Below are 21,847 nucleotides of genomic sequence, written 5' to 3'. Positions count from 1 at the left end.
GATGGCTTATGTCAGCGAAGTTTCCCTCCAAATATCAGGATTCCACTAAAAAACTCTGGACCATTTTATCTTGGGAAAAGATATCAGCTGGTTTGTAAATGTGCAACATGCAACATGAAAGTGCCAAGTAACCAGCAATGGTTTAAACTAAACTAAACTAAACTAAATACTTTTTTTAATTTAAAATATTATTATTATTATTATTTGTTTATTTAAAGCTCACAAACAAAGCAAATTCTGACTGGCAGAAATACTGTAGATGTTTGCTCATTATGTTGAGCTTTTTGGTGTTGACGGTTTTGAGCTTATTTTATTTATTTCTGATAATTATTATGTCTGTAAGTATCTTAAAAAGCTTATTTCCAAGTATCTTTTTTATATTCTGTTATATGAACAAAATAAACAAATAAATAAATATTATTACAAAAATAAATGTTAATACTTCCTTATACTAATACTACTATTACTATTTATTTATTTACTTATTATGCATGCATTAAATGAATTAATTAATGAATGAATGAAAAGCTCATTAAGCAAAACCTTACTGGCATTACAGTAGAATGATTTTTATTTATTTATGATACTTATTATTTTATGTAATTATCTTAATAGGTTTATTTTTTCAGTTATAAGCATTCTTTAATATGCAGCAGCAAAAAAATAATAATAATAATAATAATAATAATAATAATTATAATACTAATAATAATAGTAAATAGTAGATAGTATAGTAATAATTTTTATTTTTACTTAAATATTGAATTATACATTCACATGCAGTCGGTGGGTTAGTATTGAAATGGCATCAGGGTTTAGGCATCAGGACACAAAGTCTTCCAGTCTTGCTAATTTCGCCAGAGGAAATCTAAAGGCTTGTCAAACATGGTGGAAGCTACTCTTGAGAAGATCACTCGCGTGCTCTCACAGCGCTCGTGGACGAGAGCACGTGTCTGATGAATGCTAATTAAACAGATTACAACAGTGCTACGAGTGACTCGCGGTGATAAAGGAGGTGACCTACTACTAATGTTCTCCACCCATTCCATTTAATCCAATTGGAATTCTCTCTGCTCGCCTCTTTGTTCCAGCTCAACCTGCCACTCAAATGATCATTCTATTCCCGTTCACTTTTCCCTCCACAAAGAGTTACGTAAAACCGACAAAGAGCTGCATTGTCTTTTTGTGCCTCTCTCAAAGTTTAGCATTTAAAGGGAAATAAACAGATGCAATGATCTGATAGTGAGATAAACACCCAATCAAAGCAGCAAGACGGCAACAAAATGAACCTTTTTTGAGCTTCTCTTGGATGAAAAACAACACAAGTTCTTTAAGGAGACAGCCGTGTAAACTGAAATTGGGTCTTAAGGGGTCATTACACAACCCAGTAAGCATACATACATTGACTAGACATCTGTGAAGGAACATTTTGTTGTATATTATCATATTTTATATGTGGGTACTATGGAAGCCCGTTTGTGTCTCAAAGCAGTGCTGTTTTAGTATCAGTAACATTTATATATATTTTTTAAATTGCATTATTTTATTGTTTTTATATATCTATTGTACATAGATTTTATTATTTTTATTTTAGTTATAGTTTTAGTTATTTTAGAATATAAAAAAAAATAATGAAAATGAGAAATTAAATTAAATTAAATAAAACAGTATATTATTATTATTTTTTATTTTTATTTCAGGTAACATTAACTTTTATTTGAAGTATCATTTTTATGGTTTTAGTTTTAGTTTACTATATTAACCCTTTAATAACCTTGTAAAAAGGACAAATGTGAAACAAATGTAAAACAAAAGCGAGACTGCAAGATATAAAGTCATACTTTGAGAAGTAGTGACATTGTGAGATATAAAGTTAAAACTGTCAGAAATAAAGTGGAGATTGTGAGATATCAAGACATATATAGCAACACAATCACACATAGATCAATGTGACGTTAAATCAAATTGTGAGATATAATGTAATGATAAGGAATAAAGTTGCAATTGCAAGAAATATGGTTGAAATAAAGTCATGTAAGAAATCTTTATCTTTGTGAGATATTAAGCTACACGGTGAGATATAAAGTCATATTTGTGACAATTAAAGTCACATTTGATATAAAGTCGCTTTTTGAAAGAAAGCAATTTTTTTTTTGTCAGATATCTCGTCCGAATAGTGAAAATCATTTTGAGAGTTAAAGCTACAGTGCATGAAATACACTAACGTCTCACTGTGAGATATAATCCATTTAAAATGACAACTGGCAAAATAAAGAATTTTCATATGAATTTTTTAAATTATAGATATTTTTTTTATGGATAATGCTGTTGCCCTATGATAAAGTAAACAGTAAGCTGATCATTTGTATTCCAAAGCTCCAGTACAATTAAGACAAATGACAAAAAAGGCCAGTAGAACACAGCAGAATATGAAAGTATTATCGAATCACGACCTGGATATCATTCAAAACTTCTCTCAGTGTAATATATGCCCCTGCTGATTCCAGCTCTTAGTATCTGTGATTCCATACTGCATATTTGAGCAGCATTTCATCTCATCTTTTCACTCATCCCTCCCTTGCTTTCATCCCTCTCTCATTTCATCCATGTATTCAGCAAAAAATATAAAAAACCTCATCACATGGGGAAGTCCTCTCTCCTTGCCAACGTACACAGTTGCTAATCGCCCCAACAGCTCTTTTAGATCTAAAGAGGGCTTTTTTCCCCCTTTTTTACAGCTGCCAGTGGCCCAACATTTTTTTCTGTTTCTATTTTAATGTTTTTGTGCCAACAGGAAACACAAACTCCGGATGATAAGGTGGCCCATCCAAGCTAAGCCAGTAAGCTGCGTCTCATTTCGAATTGTGATCGTCTTATGCCCAACCTGAGGTAAATCCGCCCAGTGATACGCCATTTAACTCAAACTCTCATTTCCTCCAGAGATCTATCTGAGATGAGCAGGCAATGTGGCTTAAGGACTCATATCTGCTCAGCCTTCCTCGTGAGCTTTTTTTGCGGTCGACCGTCCCGCTCTACGGCCGGCAGGAAGAGATAATGAAAATCAGAGATGAAGACGATAAGGCTGAAATGGCGGCAGTCGTTTTTGAACGGGGAGCTCAATCCAGCGCACACAAGCAGATTAGGAATGACATTTGTCTGCTTGGATTGATAACTACATCTATGGCGGTGAGGCTTACAGAAAGGGGCTGGACAGATTATGTCAACATCCAAAGGCATATCATGTTGGCGGAGAAAAGGATCGACAGAGCGTGTCTATCAAAAAACCCATCCCGAACCAGAATAGAACACGGAATTGAATTGAAGCGATAGAGGTTCGAGAAATTCGGGTGAGTACCTGCGTTTCGCAGGTGTGTACAGTAGAGCGTGACTCATCTCTCAGGGATGCTAAAAATACACGGCCTATGCATTTACTCCGCAGGAACGGGCATCAGATGCTGTGACGGTGGACGGGTTTCGTGTCACAACAACATATGTGGCTGCTTTTAGAGATCCACAAGACATAAGTCAATGTGTCCTTCATGCCAACCCCTAGCTGAAGTGCTGTGGGGTGCCAGCAATGCTATCAGACTGGAATACCTTCATGTAGCATGGAATTTTATTACAAAGAATGCTATAGAAAAAAAAATGCCATGTTATTGGCAAGAAATATGTCAATACATTATAATGGAAATCAGGGTAATAACATCAACCTGTCCTCCAACTAATACACGTGTATAGGTCGTTTGTCCAAATCCTTGAAATACGACCCATCAGAGCGGATACTACAAATGCGCCCCTATCGAAAACAGGACGTTTTGTACTCTTTTATTTGTGCTGTAATTTGGGTTTCGTGTAGCTCAGTTAGTAAAGCATTGTGTTATATGATGATATGTAATCATACGATCATGGGTTTGATCCCAGAGAATGCACATGCTCAAAATGTATATGCTCTATAAATCATAACTAATAATTTCTGTGAGGGTTAGCTTTCGGGGTGGGGTTAGGTGTGGTCACTTGAACAAATTAGCCACCTTGAATATATATTTTAATAACTTAAGTGTTGCATTTAAGTGTTCCTCTGGCTCACGGTAGAGAATTGTGTTAGCAGCGCAAGGTTGTGGGTTCAATTCCCAGGGAACACGTGTTAGCCTGAATGCACTGTAAGTCACTTTGGATAAAAGCATCTGCTAAATGCATAAATTCAATTTAAATGTAATTTAAATGAAAGTGAATTAGAGTTTTAATTCATATTAAATACAGTTGGCTGCAATTATTTGAATTATTTATTATTTGAATTAATTTTGTCTTATGGTAAATCTAAATATACTATATTATCATGTCTATTGTAACTGTTGTCATGTGTAAATATCTTTACACATTATCAATCATTCACACATTTGTAAAGATAAAGTTGACATTTGTTACTTTCAAAATGTAATATAAAAAAATACATTTCAGCTAAAATTATAAGTACTTTACACGTATGTTAGTCAACACATCAAAATAAGTGCACTTTTAAACACTGTAAAACTCCTTTTAAAAATCATTAAAAAACATAAGTAATAAAAGACTACTTCCTTAGATTAGGACATTAGTTTAATTAATATTACCTGTTAATATTATCTGTTTTTTTCTTCATTTGTTTAATAAATAAACACATGTAGTGTCCTTCACACACACACACACACACACACACACACACATATGAAGAATACTACACATGTATTTATTTATTTAAAATAAATTTCTGAGAATGATGAGGCAAAAAAAAAAAATCTTCATCCTTCACTATTGGAAATCCTTATTTTATCCCTCTTAATTCTTGTACAAAAACACTATTCCCATTGAAATTGGCCCATTTAAAAAAAAAAAAAAAAAAAAAAACTTAGTTGGTCTAAGTTGGTCATTTGCTAGTCAAAACAAGTAATTTTCTTGTTCAAGCTGGTCCAATCCAAGCATGTCATTAGCTGTAGCCAAGTTCTAAAACCCAGCTTGACCAGCTGTTTTTTTTTTGGTCCAAGGTGGCCTTCTAAATTCTGTATAGCCAGCTTGGACCAATTAAATACCAGCTAAGACTTTCTATAAACTAGCTAGCATGTTCTACAACATAACTACGGTATCAGTTTAAACTGGATACTCCAGCAGGGAATAGATCCACAGCCTTCTCAGACACAGAGTAAAGTCTAGTGTGGGGGCGACCTTAGCTGCACGCTTTGCATCTATTAAAATATTTAAGGCTTCAAAAAAATAAAAAATAAAAAAGTTACTAAGTGTTGCCGATCTTGTGAGAGCAGAACTGGGGTAAAAATGAAAGGAGCATGCAACATCAATACACAGAGTCCAAAAATGACAACATAACCCCTCTAGCATACTACAGGAGAGGAGAAACACACACACACACACACACACACAACAACAGTGCACTATCGAGCACATCAACCTCTCCTGTACAGCCCTATTGAGAGTTGCATGCTGTGATCGATGGAAAAACAACAAGCTGAAATCTGGCGGGCCAATGTAGCCAGATGATGGTGTGTTTCTGATGACCTCAGCCCATGTGCCACTGCTAACACGGGCAGCAACAGATGAGGTGACTTTTCCAACTCTTCATCCTGGTCACAGAAAACAATTCCATCCCAGGGGTCCAACAAGAGTTTTCTCAGCTTTCATGAGAGCAAGGGTGAGAGATGAACAAAAGATTTTTTTCAACAGGCTAAGCTGACCCATGCTTGACTTCAGGATGAAATCACAGTGTTTCCTTTTATCTAGTTACAGATGATACCACTTTTTTTCTTCTACCACAGGATGACAGCATTTTTTGTATCAGTCATATACATTACATTTTCTCCCCCTTATATCCACTTATAGTTAAAACATCATTAATGTTTTTTTTTTTTTTTTTGGCACCAAATTGTCATTAAAAAGTTTCTCCATGACCATTTTCACCCCAGCAGAACACAACGATAGCATGCAATAAATTAATTAATATTTTATCATTGCAATATTATTATATTATTCACTTTGTAGGCTTGTGAGATGTAATATTTTAGATTGTTTTATTATTTCATGCCAAATATCACAGGATAATTTGTGAAAGTTGCAGTGCAATATCAGTCATGACATACATTACATTTTTTCTCCATTGTCCAAAATATGACTGAAAAACACCACGAGTGCATGCAATAATTTAGCATTCCAATATTATATTCTATTTTATATTATATTATATTACTGTAATAATAATAGAATGCTAAAATATTATATTATATTATATTATATTATATTATATTATATTATCCATCCAGAACACACAAATTTTCCTATGTAGGGTTACATTATGTAAAATATGCTATGTTTTTTTGTTTTTTTTTTACCAAATCATAATAGCATTTGTAAAACATGCAAGCACATTCAATGCATTATTATTATTATTATTATTATTATTATTATTATTATTTCTTTAATTAGAGACCTAGTATTTGCTGCAGAATCTAACATTTTCCCCGTTTATATATATATATATATATATATAAATTTTCAAACACCCTCAAAATTGTCTATTTCAGAGATTAAATTAGATGTTGATTACCCAATGTGTAAGATGTTTCTCATGAATCATATTACATTCTGCACAGAAGGAAAAATAATAACAAGCAGCAGAAAAGTAAAAAGACGCTCACATGAAATGTGAATAAATGTGCTGAGATGATTGGAAATGAAGAAGCAGCGTATGCACACACACACTTGACAAAAATTCCCCTTCACCATATATGATTCTGTTCTCTGCACACTGTGTTTTCCCTTCTCTGTATTCCCAGGTAATAGGGTCAGAGAATCTCATTGCTGCTGGAGTTGCAGACTTCTATATTATGATTTGGCTGCCAGCATAGCCTCTGAGCACAAATGTAATGATATTTTGTTACCCACCATCTGCCGCTCAGCCCAAAACACTTCCTATGCAATACAAAACCCCTCTCGGCGCAAGGCCGTACACAGCCACGGCCACGTATGACAGGCAATACTCCCACCACAATGCACACACAAACAGACAGCTGCTGTGATAAGGTCACGTAATCTGACGAAAGGCTAGCATAACGCTAGCTAAACTATACACCGATTCAGCCCACAGGAAGATGAACCAGAACACTTAACCCAAACTCAAAACCCTTAAAGGAACAGTTCACCCAATGAGAATCCTGTCATTTATTCCTTTTCTGTCCTCCGTTAAACACTAAATTAGATGTTGGGCAGAATGTTAGAGTTTCCTTTGCAACAAAAGTGCATGGTTAATCATGCTTAGCAGGGTAATTAATAAACAAAATGAAAACATGAAATCATTTTTATTACTGAAATAAAGCTTAAATAAAATAAAATACCAATATGAAATGAAACATTTAACTAAAAGAAAATGAGAAATGTTGAAGCAGTAAAATCACTGACTGTAAATAAATTAAAACTAAATGCAAACTAGAACTGAAATAAAATTTGAAACTAAAATAGTATAAAAAATATACAATATTTTTGTATTTCAATATACAATAAAAACACACATACACACACACACAATAGCATATAAATAACAATAAAATATCGCTGCTCACAAGTTCCAAAAATTTCAAAAAGCAGCAAAAAAGTACCAGAAAAAAAGGTGTTTTTTTCTCAAATTTCTATGACAGAAACAGGCAAAATAAAAACTGTTTATTTTTTTTATTTTTTATTTTTATGGAGACAACTTCAGTATAGTATAATTAGCTTAAATAAAATAAATGGTGATTTACTCATAAATACATATCTAAATATCTAAAAAATCTAAAAAATAAATGATCTAAAACTGAAATACAAATTTGACCAAAATAGTAACACTGTATAATAAAAAATAAAAAAAATACACATAACAAAATAACAAATTAAACTAAAATTAAAATGAAAACTGAATTTATCAAAATAAAAGCCGATTAAACATAATTTCTAATATATATATATATAAAACAATAAATAGCAATACTGCACTACTAGCATTTGCATTGTGGTTCATGCTAACAAAAATTATATGCACTTCCAGAAAAGAATGGTGAAACGTGCCCCTGATTACATGAGAAGAGCGGAGGAGAAAGTGTGTAGACAGTGTGTGAAAGAATGCTTGTGGCAAGGACCAAGAGTGACCACTTAAAGCCCCGGATCTGGAGAACTGTCGCTATCAGTTTCTGTTAATTTCCGCTAATAGGCCCTGCAGTCATCCGCTAGCCGGAACTTTGGCCGCGTATAATGGTAATTAGATTTTCTTTTTGGACCGTTCGCCGAACGCTTGTCAACAGCCTGTCACATCCTCGAAAAACCTCATAGTGACACAGCCTAAAAGCCATTTTTTGGCTGTGCACCAAAGCACCGCTAGGCACCAAGCATCTGGCAAATGAAATAACAAAAACTAAAAACTAGAGAAGAAACAAAAGTGGCGTTCAAGAAGAAATGTCCGACAGAAAACCCTTGTTATTCTGTTGGCCTGATCCAATCGGACAAACGTGAAAAAAAAAAAAATGTCCTTGCTTTTGCTAGCGGCTAGTTTTATTTAGCAATTACTCATTCCCTGATCACATTCCAGAGCCTATCAATGATTAACAAAATGTTGAAGCATAATGGATGGATTTGCCTCGGGGGTCAGAACTTTAAATAATTCAAACTGTCGTTCCAGGGTAAATACAGAAGCATTAATCATGTATTTATTCATAAAATACAGAAATAAATGCTAATCAAGTGGTCTCATTCTAAAAAGACAGCATCTGTGTTTTCTTTAACAAGAGTTGATCTGCAGCCACTTATGAACAATCCTCGAGGAAATGAGATCTGGTACATCGATTCTGCCTCAGGTTGCCTTTGACTCGGAAACAAACACATGCTTTGGTTTCCAGAGGTGTTTGTTTTGACGAAAACATATTTCAAAAGCCTAAAATAGTGCGTGGGAGTTCATGCCTTGAAGTATTCAGTCATTTATAAAAAAAAGTAACAATCAGTCCAAATAATCAGTACATATTTTTCCAACTCGAGATTTTTGGGATAGACAATACAGTATATCCACTTCACAATTAGAAGTTGTGTTTTTTTTAAGCATATATATATATATATATATAAACGACAGTATTGATTGTTTAAAGTCTCGTGGGAGCTTTAGTCACTGATGGTGATTTAAAACACTTGTTCCACATGGCGTCATCTGCCTTAAATGTTGGGGTGTGGGATATTTCAAAGCAAAATGCGTGTGTGGGGATGTGTGTTAAGGTGGTTATCATCTTCTCTCCTATACTGACTGTCTCCTCATCTCCTCCGTCACGCCTGGCCACTCTCCATTCCATTTCCCCAATGGCTCATCCATCGCGCCCTCCGGTGAGTGGCGAGCGAAGCCCGGGGTGATTAACGCAAGAAAGATGGCAGGACTGGCAGCGTAAATCCAAAGAGGTTTCAAGAGGAACACCGCCGCTTGTCTCCACATGAGGAATGGAGAACCGACCGGGCCAAAACCCTTCCTGGAATCATTCTATCCCGCCCTGCACTCTTCGTGCCATTTAAAAACTGAAGGACAAGCAGTATACGGAGAAAAATTTCATGAAAAAGTGTGGAAAATTCACAGCTCTCCCAAGGGCAGGAGAGTGGACGCCCATCCGTCGGACATCTGGTCAGAGGAGCCCTTGTGAAAACGAAGTGTGCTAAATTGCATTCAGTGTGCACTTGCAGTGTACTTCAACCCTTAAAAGTATTTTAACAAGCTGAACTTGCAGATAATATAACATCAATAGAGGAATCATAGAGAAAGCTCACTGTAATGACTACATTGAGTATACTTTTAAAAAGTGTACTTAGTAATAATGTCAAACGAAAAGCTGTACTTCAAAGTACATTTTAAATCCTCAAAGTACAACAAAAGTCAAATCGATTAATTACGATTAATTTAAATGATATGTGTGTGTACTGTGTATTTTTATTTATATATAAATACACATATACATGTATTTAAGAAATATATGTAATATATATATATATATATATATATATATATATATATATATATATATATATATATATATATATATATATATATATATAATATAAATCATAAACAAATATTAATCGATTTGACAACATGATTAATTGATTTAACAGCATTAACTAAAGCATATGGAAAAGTACTTGATTATAATTTTGACTGTAAAATGTTGGCTACCAAACAAATTGGTAGCCACTGACTTCCATAGCATGAAAAAATAAATAAATACATGCTATAGAAGTCAATGGATACCGTCAACTGTTTGGATACCAACATTCTTCAAAATATCTTCTTTTGTGTTCAGCAGAGGAAAGAAATTCACACAAGTTTGGTTCAACACGAGGGCTGAGTAAATGACAGAATTTTTTTTTTTCTTTTTGGAAGAATTAGAAATTCTGAAGACTCTTTTCCGTGGAATTATGATCAATAAGCACTAAAGCTTTCAAGCTTTAAAAAGATGCGAAGCACAGCGGAAGCATCTTAAAAGCAGTCCATAAGTCTTGCACACTACATTCCGAGCCTTCTGAAGTCATGCAACGTCTTTGAGTGACGAGCAGATTGAAATGTAAGTCAAACAGACCACTTTCATGATATTTTTATGGTGCTTTTGAGTCCTTTTTGAGGCTTGAAAGTTTCAGTCCCTGTTCATTTTAACCGCATGGTAAAGAGCAGGGAAAACAGAAAGTCTTCTCTTGTGTTCTGCTGAAGAAAGAGAGTCATATGGGTTTGTAATGACTTAAAAGTGTCAACTAATAGAATTTACATTTTTGAGTGGACATATAAGCATCAATGCATCCTCATCTGCTGAGACCCAGTGCAGGGGAAGGTTACAAGAAGTCAAAGACAGCCAATCCATTCAACAATCATGCTGCTAACCCATCAACGCTAGTCAAGGTAGAGCGAACCATCAAAGACGCAGCCCAGCTAGAAAAGGCAATCACAGCTGTCAAGCGGCAAAGCTTTGAAAAAGTATTTCTACTTTTGGGTTTGATTTCATGCTTGTACATTGAACTGCCACTCGGCTGCTGTTTGAGCTTAATGTCAGACAGATTTACAGCTCTTTGCGATGCTGATTGTTTTTAATACCACAACACAGAAAAATAAAAAAAGGTAAGGAAAGGAAAGTGGAAGACAGGGAAGACGCTGCCTTTAAGTGGGATGTCAAATAGGATTTTTAGAGCTGGAAAATGACAATTCTTTTTTTCTCATCTGCACTGCATGTTCATCAAAGCTATCATCATATGATCGTGGTGATTACACTACTGAGTAGCGTATTAAAGCCTTCAGAATCATCTCTCAAAGAGACGAATGACTACTCTATTCATTGCCTGATTAGAAATTATAGAAAATTGCTTCATGTGTATCTATTCTTAATCATGAGAATGTTCATGTCTTTTAAGTCACATATCACATTATATTACCAAAAGCTAAAAATGTTAAAATGAACTATTTCCCTTTCCTTATGTTTTTAGTTAGCCTTTGGATAACAGATTAGCCTACTAGCTTAGCATACAGTGGTGCTAATTCATTAAGAATAGCGGTATTATTTTTTGCTAGAACGAGATGCAACATTTCTGACACTGTTGTACACAGGATTTAATTATCAATGAATAAACTCATAGGCAAAGAGACTAGTACAAAATGGTGGATATTATATGATCACTGATTGTACACTGTTTGCAAGGTAAGTAGCTGCTCAGCCAACTCGATAATCTTGAAATGGCAATTTTTTTTCTATTAATTGGCTTGATTCATTATGTATTGTAGAGCTTAACTGTACAAATACGGACTTTCAACACCAGAATTAAGTTGATGAATGGTCAAATCAGCTACTACAATGGTTGCAAACAATTATCCAACCAGACTGCAGAGCAGTAACTGTCTAGTCTACCATATAAAAATATATTTTTTTTAATAACAGTGATTTGCATTTGTGCAATATACATTTACAGTATCAACACAGAAATCTATAGAACCCTGTTTCTTCCACAGAATTAAAAATAGCACAGGTAAATACAACTTTAAAACTCGCAATTGCAAGTTTACATCTCACAATTCTGACTTTTTCTTAGAATTGCGAGATATAAACTTGCAATTGTGAGTTTTAAAGTCAGAACTGCATGATGTAAGGTGAGAATTGCAAAAAAGAAACGAACAATTCTGAGAAATAGTCATGATTGTGAGATAAACTCTCAACTCTGACTTTTAAGTTTATATCTCACAATTCTGACTTTATAACAGGCAATTGCAAGTTATGTCAGAATTGCAATTCAGAGAGGATGAGTATTTTATTCCTCAGAATTTGACTTTTATCTGACAACTGCAAGTTTTTTGCATCTCACAATTTTTATATTGTGAGATATAAACTCGCAATAGCGAGAAAATGTCAGATTTGCAATAAAAAAGTATAATTCCAAGATGTTAACTCGTGTTAAAGTTGTGAGTAAAAAGAGAATTGTGAGATAAAAACACAGACTTGTGTGGGCGGGACTATCTGAGATTGGCCAATGACAGATAAGGGGCGTGTCCAACTAACCTATTTGAACCAGTCTCTGCAAAGGAAATTACACAACTTACCTTTAAGACAGAGTTTTTTGGTGCACAAAATGCAACATTAGCATGCTAGTATCGTTTCAGCAAAAGACCACATGCTTTGAAGATCCTCACTAATTCAAAGACCCACTGATTCAGCATCAGGGTACAGAAACCTGAAGATAAGTAAAGTCCGGTTATTCTGAAAGAGTTACAGGATCAGAACGGCCATGTGGGAACATGCATATGTATAATGTGCTCATCTAATTCACTATACACACACGGAGTGACTGTTACAAGAGGAATAAATCAGAACGGACAGACACTGATCACAAGCCATTTTCAGAGCACACTCAATACAGGTCTGACTGATGAAAGCACAGATATCTGGAGTGGCGGAAAGACACCGGGAATCTCGCCAATTTGAGAAGAGAAGGGAAAAAAAGAGAAAGCATTGTACTTTAAACAGCTTCCCTAGAAGTAAGACAAATTGGGCAGTGTGGTGCAGTCCGCAGGCTGCGTCTCGACCCGCTCTCTCTCTCTCGATGGAAGAGGCCAGCATCCTCCCAAGCATTAAAGTGGAAAAACCAACTACACTGCAAAAATTTAATGAGAAGATTCGCAACTCCGGCCTAACACTGGCTCACTGACACAACGCTCCTTGGCATGTGGTTATTTTCCCCTTCTCGTCTTTTCTTTCCTCTTTTCGCTATGGAAGCAGAGGAAATATCAAGGGGCTGTAACCGACCTGGCCCTCTCAGTCGTGGCCTAATGCAACACTAATGCGTTGTGTCTGTGAAAATAGCCATTCTGAATACGTGACCGTGCTTCTCAGAAACGCCACGGCATTGCCTCATTTATACAGTCACTGAGAGACCACACACATCCATGCACAAACAAATAATTTGGTGCCGCAATTTCCGAGGCTGATGTGATATATGGAGGGTGTCTAACAGTTAGCCTTACTCCTTTTCTAGATGTAAGTGTAAAGGAAATTAAAAATACCAAAGGGAATGGACTGGCCTACAAAACCATTAGGCTACAATTCCCTGACTGACAAACCCATCACACAGAAAACATCACCCTAAAGGCTGTGTCATTACAACCACCACAGCTCCCAACCTCCAAATTAAGGTTATTTCTGTGTTGCAAGCAGGCCTGTTTATGACAGCCAGCCCATCAAGGGCTCTGGGATGAGACTGGCCTTTTACACTGATCAGGACTGGATTACGGCGTCTAAATCTCAGCCATTACCTTTTAAGAATGGACCGAAAAACTGGCATCAGATTACACGGGGAGAGTTCTCCTTACAGGCCATTTAGAAACAGGTAAAGTGGATTTCGCAAAAGCGATTTTAAAGGTATAGTTCACCCAAAAATAGAAAATGACACGCCTTGTTTTGGTTCCAAACATGTAACAACTTCTGTGGACATTTAAAAAAAACAAAAAAAAAAAACTATACAATGAAAGTCAATGGGGTTCAAAAGAATCTTGACTTTCATTGTATAGACAAATCAGTTTTTTTGGACAGTCATACATAATTTGGAACCACGTGAGTATATAAATGTTGATCGTGTTAATTTTTTTACATTTTCTTTTCATATTTGATTTCCAGTTAGATCGAAAAGGAAAAAAGGCTTCATAGGATCCTTAAAGAGTGGTTGAAAGGAAAACTTAATTTAAGGAGTATTGTGTGGGCTGGTGCTACAGTAATAAATGAAGTTTGGCACTTAGCGCTAGCGCTTTACTACACCACAAAAGCCTTGATCGATTGCCTTGACAAACAGCTGAATTAATGCTGTGGATAATCTAAAGTAAAAAGTCTGCACTGCGTAAATTTAGCATGCAGATTTTAAACCCAAAACTCACGCAAAATACTCCCCCTAGTGGTCAAAACGTAAAAGTCTAAGCGTAAATGAATGTTGTTATGTTGTTGAGTCTCAATGCTGTTATGTTGTTGAGTTGCATTACAACATCTGTCTGACTGTTAATATCGCAACACCCACTGCGGCTCATGAAATTGTAATTAATTTCTCTCTCATTAATCCATCCATCACTTGCTTGATACAGAGAAACAAAAACACGTTCCATTGTTTGGTTTCAGATCGCATTAATTTAATACCATCTTTGCCTTTTTAGATGCGTGTTGGTCTTTACAGGTTAACCAGGGGTCTTTATTGAGAGGAAGAAAACTGGCATTTAAATTGGAGAGGGCCAGCAGCCGTTATACGTTATTAATGGAGAGACTTCTACGTTTGTTACTCCATACTCTGCTAATTATGACCTTAGAGAGGGGGACGGGGGTAAGCAGGAGAACGAGGCGCTGGAGGGGGGCCGGAATATGTGCAAGGAGAATTAGCGCTTAAGTCTCCCAGAGGCTCAAAGGTTTCTTTCGTCTCCTGGCAAACTGTTCCAACCCCCGTTCCTTTGCCAAATGAAAATCTTTTCAGAACCTCCAATCTGGATGAGGGAGAGAGTCAGAAACAGAGGAAGAGTGAGAAATAAAAGTGTGGCGAAAGCAAACATGAAGAAAAGCTGAGAGACAGTGGAGCCAAAGTACACTGCTTTGGTCTCCTGCCTACAACTACTACAGCTTTCAAAGAGGCGAATCGTTATCACTACTAAATTTGTATCAGGCTAACATTTCAAAAAGTTGTACAATAAGAGCAGAGAGCTGATGCTGTGCATCGCGGTGATGCTGTAGCAATCAATGCTGCAGAATTCAGCTTTCCAAAGACCATTTAGCAAAGCAGCACATAACAGAACAAACAAACAAGTGAAAAATAAAAACTTGAACAAAACCAATGCAGCCGACACATCTCTACAAAGCCATTATTTAAAATAATTGAAAAAACAACTTGTCTGACTTTGTAATGTTTCATGTTTAGTAATTTGTCATTTTAGTAGTGTATATAAAGTTAAGTCTACATAGTTATTATTGCTATTATTTTATGATTTCAGTGTTAGTTAATTTACACTAAATTAAAAGAAATCTCTTTCAACAAGCTGAAATGATTTTTAATTTTTAATATTTTATTTAAATGAACAAAGTTTTTTTTGGGCTTCAGTTTTTGTTTTAGGGTATGTTTAGACAACAACAATGTACTAAAAAATATTTAAAGAATTAATGTATAGACAACAATGTTAAAATGATCCCTGTTCACACAGACCAGCGAAAACTACTAAATTGTACTATGCATGCCAGGGTAGTAGGTGGCGATGTGCCTTTCTAAAGAAACACTATGCATCTGTGCACATACCTATAAACTTAACACGTAATACTTGTTGCGTGATGTCTCCATTTTCACAAATGTACGGATGATAACATAATCGTTTTATTCAACTTTAAAACTTATGTTTTCTGGCCCCCAAAACGCTGTTTGTCCTGTAAATGGACAAATTGCATAAAACACTTTCCGTATTTAGTTGAAAATGGTGTCATGTAAATGCCTCCTTAGTTAACTATTATTACCCTGGTGCTCGAGGTCTTCTTTGAAGAATGTAATACAAAGTACCCTATGCATCTGACATACTGGGTTGTGCATTGTTACCACAAAAGCACTGTGGCCAGTTGAACTATGTTTGTTTATTTCACTGTTAAACTGACTTCACTTGCAGAGGTTATAATACTTAACATAGATGCAGGTTAAAATTTCATTAAAAGGACCAAAAGTCTGGATACACTACTGTAGGTAAAGTATAAAAAAAATTACCTTTCTGTCTCCACGGTAATAACATTATCCAAAAATATAGCATTATATGACACATCCATTTCCAAGTGGAAAGTTTTATTCTATGCATGCTGGGTTCATTATCTGCATTTATTTTTGTCTTTAATACAGGATCTACCAGCATGCTTCGTGAATGTCCACTTCATTTGGTGGTTGGCACATACTGTGAGCTGTGGTTGCCAGTGGAGATGAGGAGAAAATGTACCAGCATGAGAACAGACACAGACACGCTCATTCACACACACACAGACACGTCTGCCTTCACCAAGACTATTAAGGTAAACTAGGGATGAGTCCTTCACTCAAGAGCCCTAATACTCCTCGAGATCCATTCGTAACATCTAACACAACAACAACGACAAGAGGTAGAAAGAAACGGTGTGAGATAAATGTAAAATAAAAACAGCTGTTTACTTTCTCATTTAAAATATTCAGAATAATTCAAACAAATGAAATGCAAGAAGTCCAGACTGAACACTTGGTACATAAAGCAAGCCATCCACAATAATCACAACTACAATATCATTACTTTATTGGTATTTTTTTTCCTGTGACGAGTAGCTGAATTTTCCACATCCATTATTGTTCAGAAATAATTTTAATATAAATAAAATATATAAAAACGTAAAAAAAAAATAAAAAAAACTCCTACCCATATCAATAATACAAATGCCAAATATTTAAATAATTAATTAATAATAAATTGATATTATTAAATAAATTAACCGGTTGCGAGTGAAAACGCAAATATATTCGGATATTATTTCCGACTGTATATGTGCACACGAATCAAACCACTGAGAAAGCTGATCCAGTAGATCGCATCCAAACGGAGCCAGTCCTCTTATTTCCTCCATGTTGCTGGTTCTAATCACACACCGCTTTTAATCCAGACACCAATACAGTGCACACTGAGCACACACGCTTACAAACTGGCAGAATGACCCCACGGCAGCCTGACATCAGCCCACACGTTTCCCCTTCCACACGCCACTATCTTTTAATCAATCTATTAGAGGAGCCAGGCAACGATGACAGGCTTCGTGACTGATAAAGTGACCTGGCGAACATTACAGCAGTTTTGGTCACCCAGCTGAACAGATAACGGTCCGAGTGGAGAGAGATGATGATGATGATGATAATGTTGTTACACGGGCCGCCAGTGCATCTAGTCCAGCCCAAATGTCAGCTCCAGCTATCTCACTCCTGAGACTCTACCCCCCATCTTAAGTGCCGGTCGTTTCCGAACGGACATTTAGCAAATTATCCTTTTCTATTAGACACAGAAATGGCTCCTCCCCACATAAAAGGAAATCGGGAAGGCAGGAAGTCTGATACCTCTTAAGAGATTTGAATTACCATTGTGCTCTCCAGTGCGTGGCATGCTATTCGTCATGCGACAGAAATACCGTCTTTTCCTCTGTATCGCAAGTGGTTTCTACACCATTTGGGTGAATCCTCGGAATCCTGCACGGTGGCTCAGAAAAAGTGGGCAAAAAATAAAATTTATATTGCTTCCCTGCTTTGATTTACACGCTACAGAGGATTTTTTAGCTAGTTCATGTATCACTAGTTCAGCTTGATGACTTTAAATTACCAGGAGGAAACCATGCTAGAATTTGCTCTTCCGTACTAGTCATCCATCGCTCCAACGGCTCCATCAACCGGACTATAGAGAGATGAGAATTGCCTGGGGCCAACAGACGCCCCGCCGAGAGATCCTTCCTTCCCTCTCACTTCCTCTCTTGCACCGTCAGCAAACTGGCCATTACTGGAGACTCAAGTGTGCAGACACTTGTTTCCCACCGGCATGACAGAAATAAATAAAGTTGCGCTGTTCTCCTTTTTCCAGCGCGTATGTCACTGTTGCAGTGGCGGCGGATCCAGAGCTCGCTTGTCTTTCCGCAGCACTGGTTCTGCTAAGAACAGGTCTATCAGACACAGACAAGTGAACAAATGTCACTAGTCTTAAAAAGCAGAGAGGGCAGGAGGAATGTCAGGAGGCAAACGGAACGCATCAAAATTGGCTTTTGTTCTACGGTAGCTTCATTTCTCCCCCACTTCCGACTCTAGAATTGGAACCGTGCGCCTTTCTCTAGGAGAAATCGACATAGACAGTACGATGGACGGAAACACATACTGCGACAGACACGAGAGAGAGAGAACAGCAAACAGAAACGCAGACAGAAGAGATTGTCAATAATGTCCACAACCTTGAGTCAGGCATTTGCCCTTTGGTGACAATGTGTTATTCATGGAACATTCATCACGGTCCTGATGAAATCTCTCGGCTGTTTGAGATGCAGAAGCTTAGACACTTTATCTCACTGTCAGCGCGCAAGTGCTCGCCCCAATGTCCACCGAGTCCCTGAGCGCCCTGCTCTTGTAGCTTTGGATCAGACAGAATGTGAGATGAAAACTAGTGGCAAAAGAAAACAATAGAAAAACCAGAGGACATTCCGACCGGTCCAGTATCTGAAGGGAGTTTTCTGAGGAACCGCAAAGTCTTGTGTAGAATGCGACGTTAATTAGTTTATTCCTGAAACAGTGATTAACGGCGACCAAAGTGAAATTGTATCAAACATGTAAAGTGATCACCATTTACTAAGACGAAACCATCAAGCTGCCCAGAAGTAGGTCAGCTATAGCAGAAATTTGTATTTTGAGATGCATCCGATGGAAAGATGAGAGATAAACACAATATGTTCTGGTATTATAATGAGATTTCCGAACACATGGTAGCTTTGCATGCACGCAAGGACTTAAAAAAAAAATGAAACACATAATACATATGCAATCTGCAAACCATATTATATTCCATTTGTATGGAGCGGTTAATCTCTTAAGATTTTCTTGTTTATGGCTTTCTTGTCACTTGTGTCACATGTGACTCCATGTGTAGACGATGTCATTTGGTTAAAAGAGCACAAACAGTTTCAGCACTGGATGTGTTTCTATAAGGTCTGAGTCGAAGACCTGAGAATGTCATACTCTCTGGAATTATACATTAGATTTGACACCTCTAGCGTTAAATAAAATCTCGTGCAAATATGCAAAGCTTATCAGTCTCCTCATGGTTGAAATGGCTTGTGCGTCTAAGACTCTCTTCCTTTTCTGGCTGCTGTCTATTATCAGAGCAAACCTGAAGAGCCTGAGAGATTCCTCACCTATCGCTCAAACACGCTCAAGGTCATCCTAAACCAGATGCCATCAAATATATGTGCATATGAGGCGATTTGAAAACCCGGACGAGCCCCCAAAAATCAGATTCTTATGGTTTTCTGAAAAACACTGTTAGTGTGCAGCGAGTTATTGTGGGATGTCATATTCAAGGCTTCATCCCTTCTCCCCTGATCATACTGAACATCAGATTTGAATCATCAATAAATAACCAAATTAACGACAATTAAAGTTATTTTTCCTAAGTGACCTCAAAACTATGTTGCTTCTTAGCGCTACTGAGCGTCATATGCCTATCTTCTATGCACAATTACCAAAAATAATACGGGTTAATTTTGCCTTCCTCTCTTTTTATTTTGCCCATTAACTGATATACACAAATATTGTTTTAAAAATCACAAAAAAAACAACAACAAAAAAGTATACATTAGGAATATTAATATAGCAAAATACTTGTGGTTATTATAATTATTATTATTACATTATACAGTATATAATAATAATAACAATAAATGTAACTGAAGTATTTTTGGACTATGTTTAACTATCAATATTGAAACGCTATCCTTTGCTCAGTTAAAAACAAATGGGTGTAATTGTGCATACAATAAATATAACAGTAAGTATTTTACTTGAAAACAGTGTAGTTTCTTGAACACTCTGAAGTGTAATGGCATTTTTGGATGTCGTTCTTAAGAGACCCATTAAGAGACATCAAATGGTGTCACCCGATTTTAAAGAACCGATAACAAATGTGAATCTGTAAAAACATTGGCCAAGCCAATAAAGGATATACATGTAATATTACATATATCTTTAAAAAAAAATCCTAGAGTGACTTTCCCAACAAAAAGTGCCTTAATCACGTTTAAAATGTAAGGTATGAAATGCTGCTAAGTTATACTTAAACTAACGATGACTTAACTCTATTGGCCATAATAATTATTTAAACTGCTCCAATCAGGAACGCCTGCTGAAAGACAACGTCTAATGCCTTTCCTATAACGGATTTCAGTGTGTTGTTTAGAAATAACGGGTCTGCGCGCTAGAGATTGGAATATTCGCAGGCAAGAACGTTCCAGTTTGTGTGATAGATCGTTCCAATTCCGCGCTTTACAACTGACAATAATAATAATAATAATATAAATCTTCAAAATAAAAAGCATCGCTCGGTTTTAACTGTGAGCACGGGATGTTTCCACATTACGCAGCCAGTTTAATAGGTTGCAATTATTGATGGAGCGATTTGAAACATAAAAATATCCGTCTCAAATCCAACTTACCGGGATGACAGTGTGCCCAGCGGAGCACGAGCGAGGAAAAAAGCAGAGGCGGGATCCACCAGCAGCAGCAGCGCGGTCGCAGTAGCCTCCGCATGTCACACTGTATACATGGAGATCTGGAATAAGGCAACTGTTGACAGAGTTATCCTCCTGGTGAACACAAAAACTCCCACAAACAAGCAATGCAAACGCACTGGACGCGCTTTAATGTATTTCGGCCGCCTCCTTTAGGAAGTCCTTTGGAAAGATTTTTTTTTTTTCTATTCTTTTGAAGTTCGACCGAGGCAAAGGAAACAGTTTTTTTCTATCTCTCTTTCTCTCTCTCTCCTTCTCTTTTTCAGATGGCTGAGCTCGTAGTCCAGAAGAGAAGCATGTCAAGGGGACAGTGGATTAAGAGAGAGATGTTAGAGGAGCTGTAGTCCATGCATCAGGCTGAAAACACAGAGACAAGAGTTGGAGCGGCTCTGGAAGCTTTCCGTTCCGCCATCCAGGAAGTAGCGCATGAGCTGAAGTCTGGCAGAGACTTTAAAACAGGCTTGGAAGAGAGAGAGAGACGGAGAGAGAGAGAGAGAGTGAGTGAGTGAGAGAGAGAGAGAGGGGGAGAGAAAGAGAGAGAGAGAGAGAGAGAGAGAGAGAGAGAGATCCGCCGGATCCTAGCGCCGAGCGCGTGACGGAGCTGCTGCTGCTGCTGCTGCTTTTGTCAGTGTGTGATGGACGCACAAAGGCGCTCTCCTTCTCTCGCTCTCGCCTTTATCTGGGATAAAACCAAACACTTCAGATAACATCAGTAATAAAAATCACTGCTTGCAAGCTCTGTGTCTAGAATTATCCGCGGGATCTTCTACATGGAGAAGAGTGTTGTATGATTCAAAATGCATAGAGTTTCACAACAAAGAATACAGTATATATATATATATATATATATATATATATATATATATATATATATATATATATATATATATATATATATATATATATATATATATATGTGTGTGTGTATGTATATATATATATATATATATATATATATATATATATATATATATATATATATATATGTGTGTGTGTGTATATATATATAT

General features: G+C 36.5%; 1 protein-coding gene across 2 annotated transcripts in view; it reads right to left on the bottom strand.

The window, feature by feature from the left end:
• The window catches only part of ptprga (protein tyrosine phosphatase receptor type Ga), a 217,052-nt gene extending 195,723 nt beyond the window's left edge, over positions 1-21,329 (bottom strand). Inside the window, exon 1 of one of the 2 annotated variants that reach the window (XM_026242518.1) lies at positions 20,763-21,329. In XM_026242518.1, coding sequence (XP_026098303.1) covers positions 20,763-20,856 — 94 coding nt within the window. In that variant the 5' untranslated portion in view covers positions 20,857-21,329. The remainder of the gene's footprint in view (positions 1-20,762) is intronic. The other variant, XM_026242517.1, reaches the window with a different exon arrangement.
• Between the last annotated feature and the right edge of the window lie 518 nt (positions 21,330-21,847).

This window comes from Carassius auratus, unplaced genomic scaffold, assembly GCF_003368295.1.
Source record: "Carassius auratus strain Wakin unplaced genomic scaffold, ASM336829v1 scaf_tig00001591, whole genome shotgun sequence".
In the NCBI taxonomy this organism is placed as follows: Eukaryota; Metazoa; Chordata; class Actinopteri; order Cypriniformes; family Cyprinidae; genus Carassius; species Carassius auratus.
The sequence above is the reverse complement of the archived record's forward strand: the minus strand, read 5'-3'. Positions and strand labels throughout refer to the sequence as shown.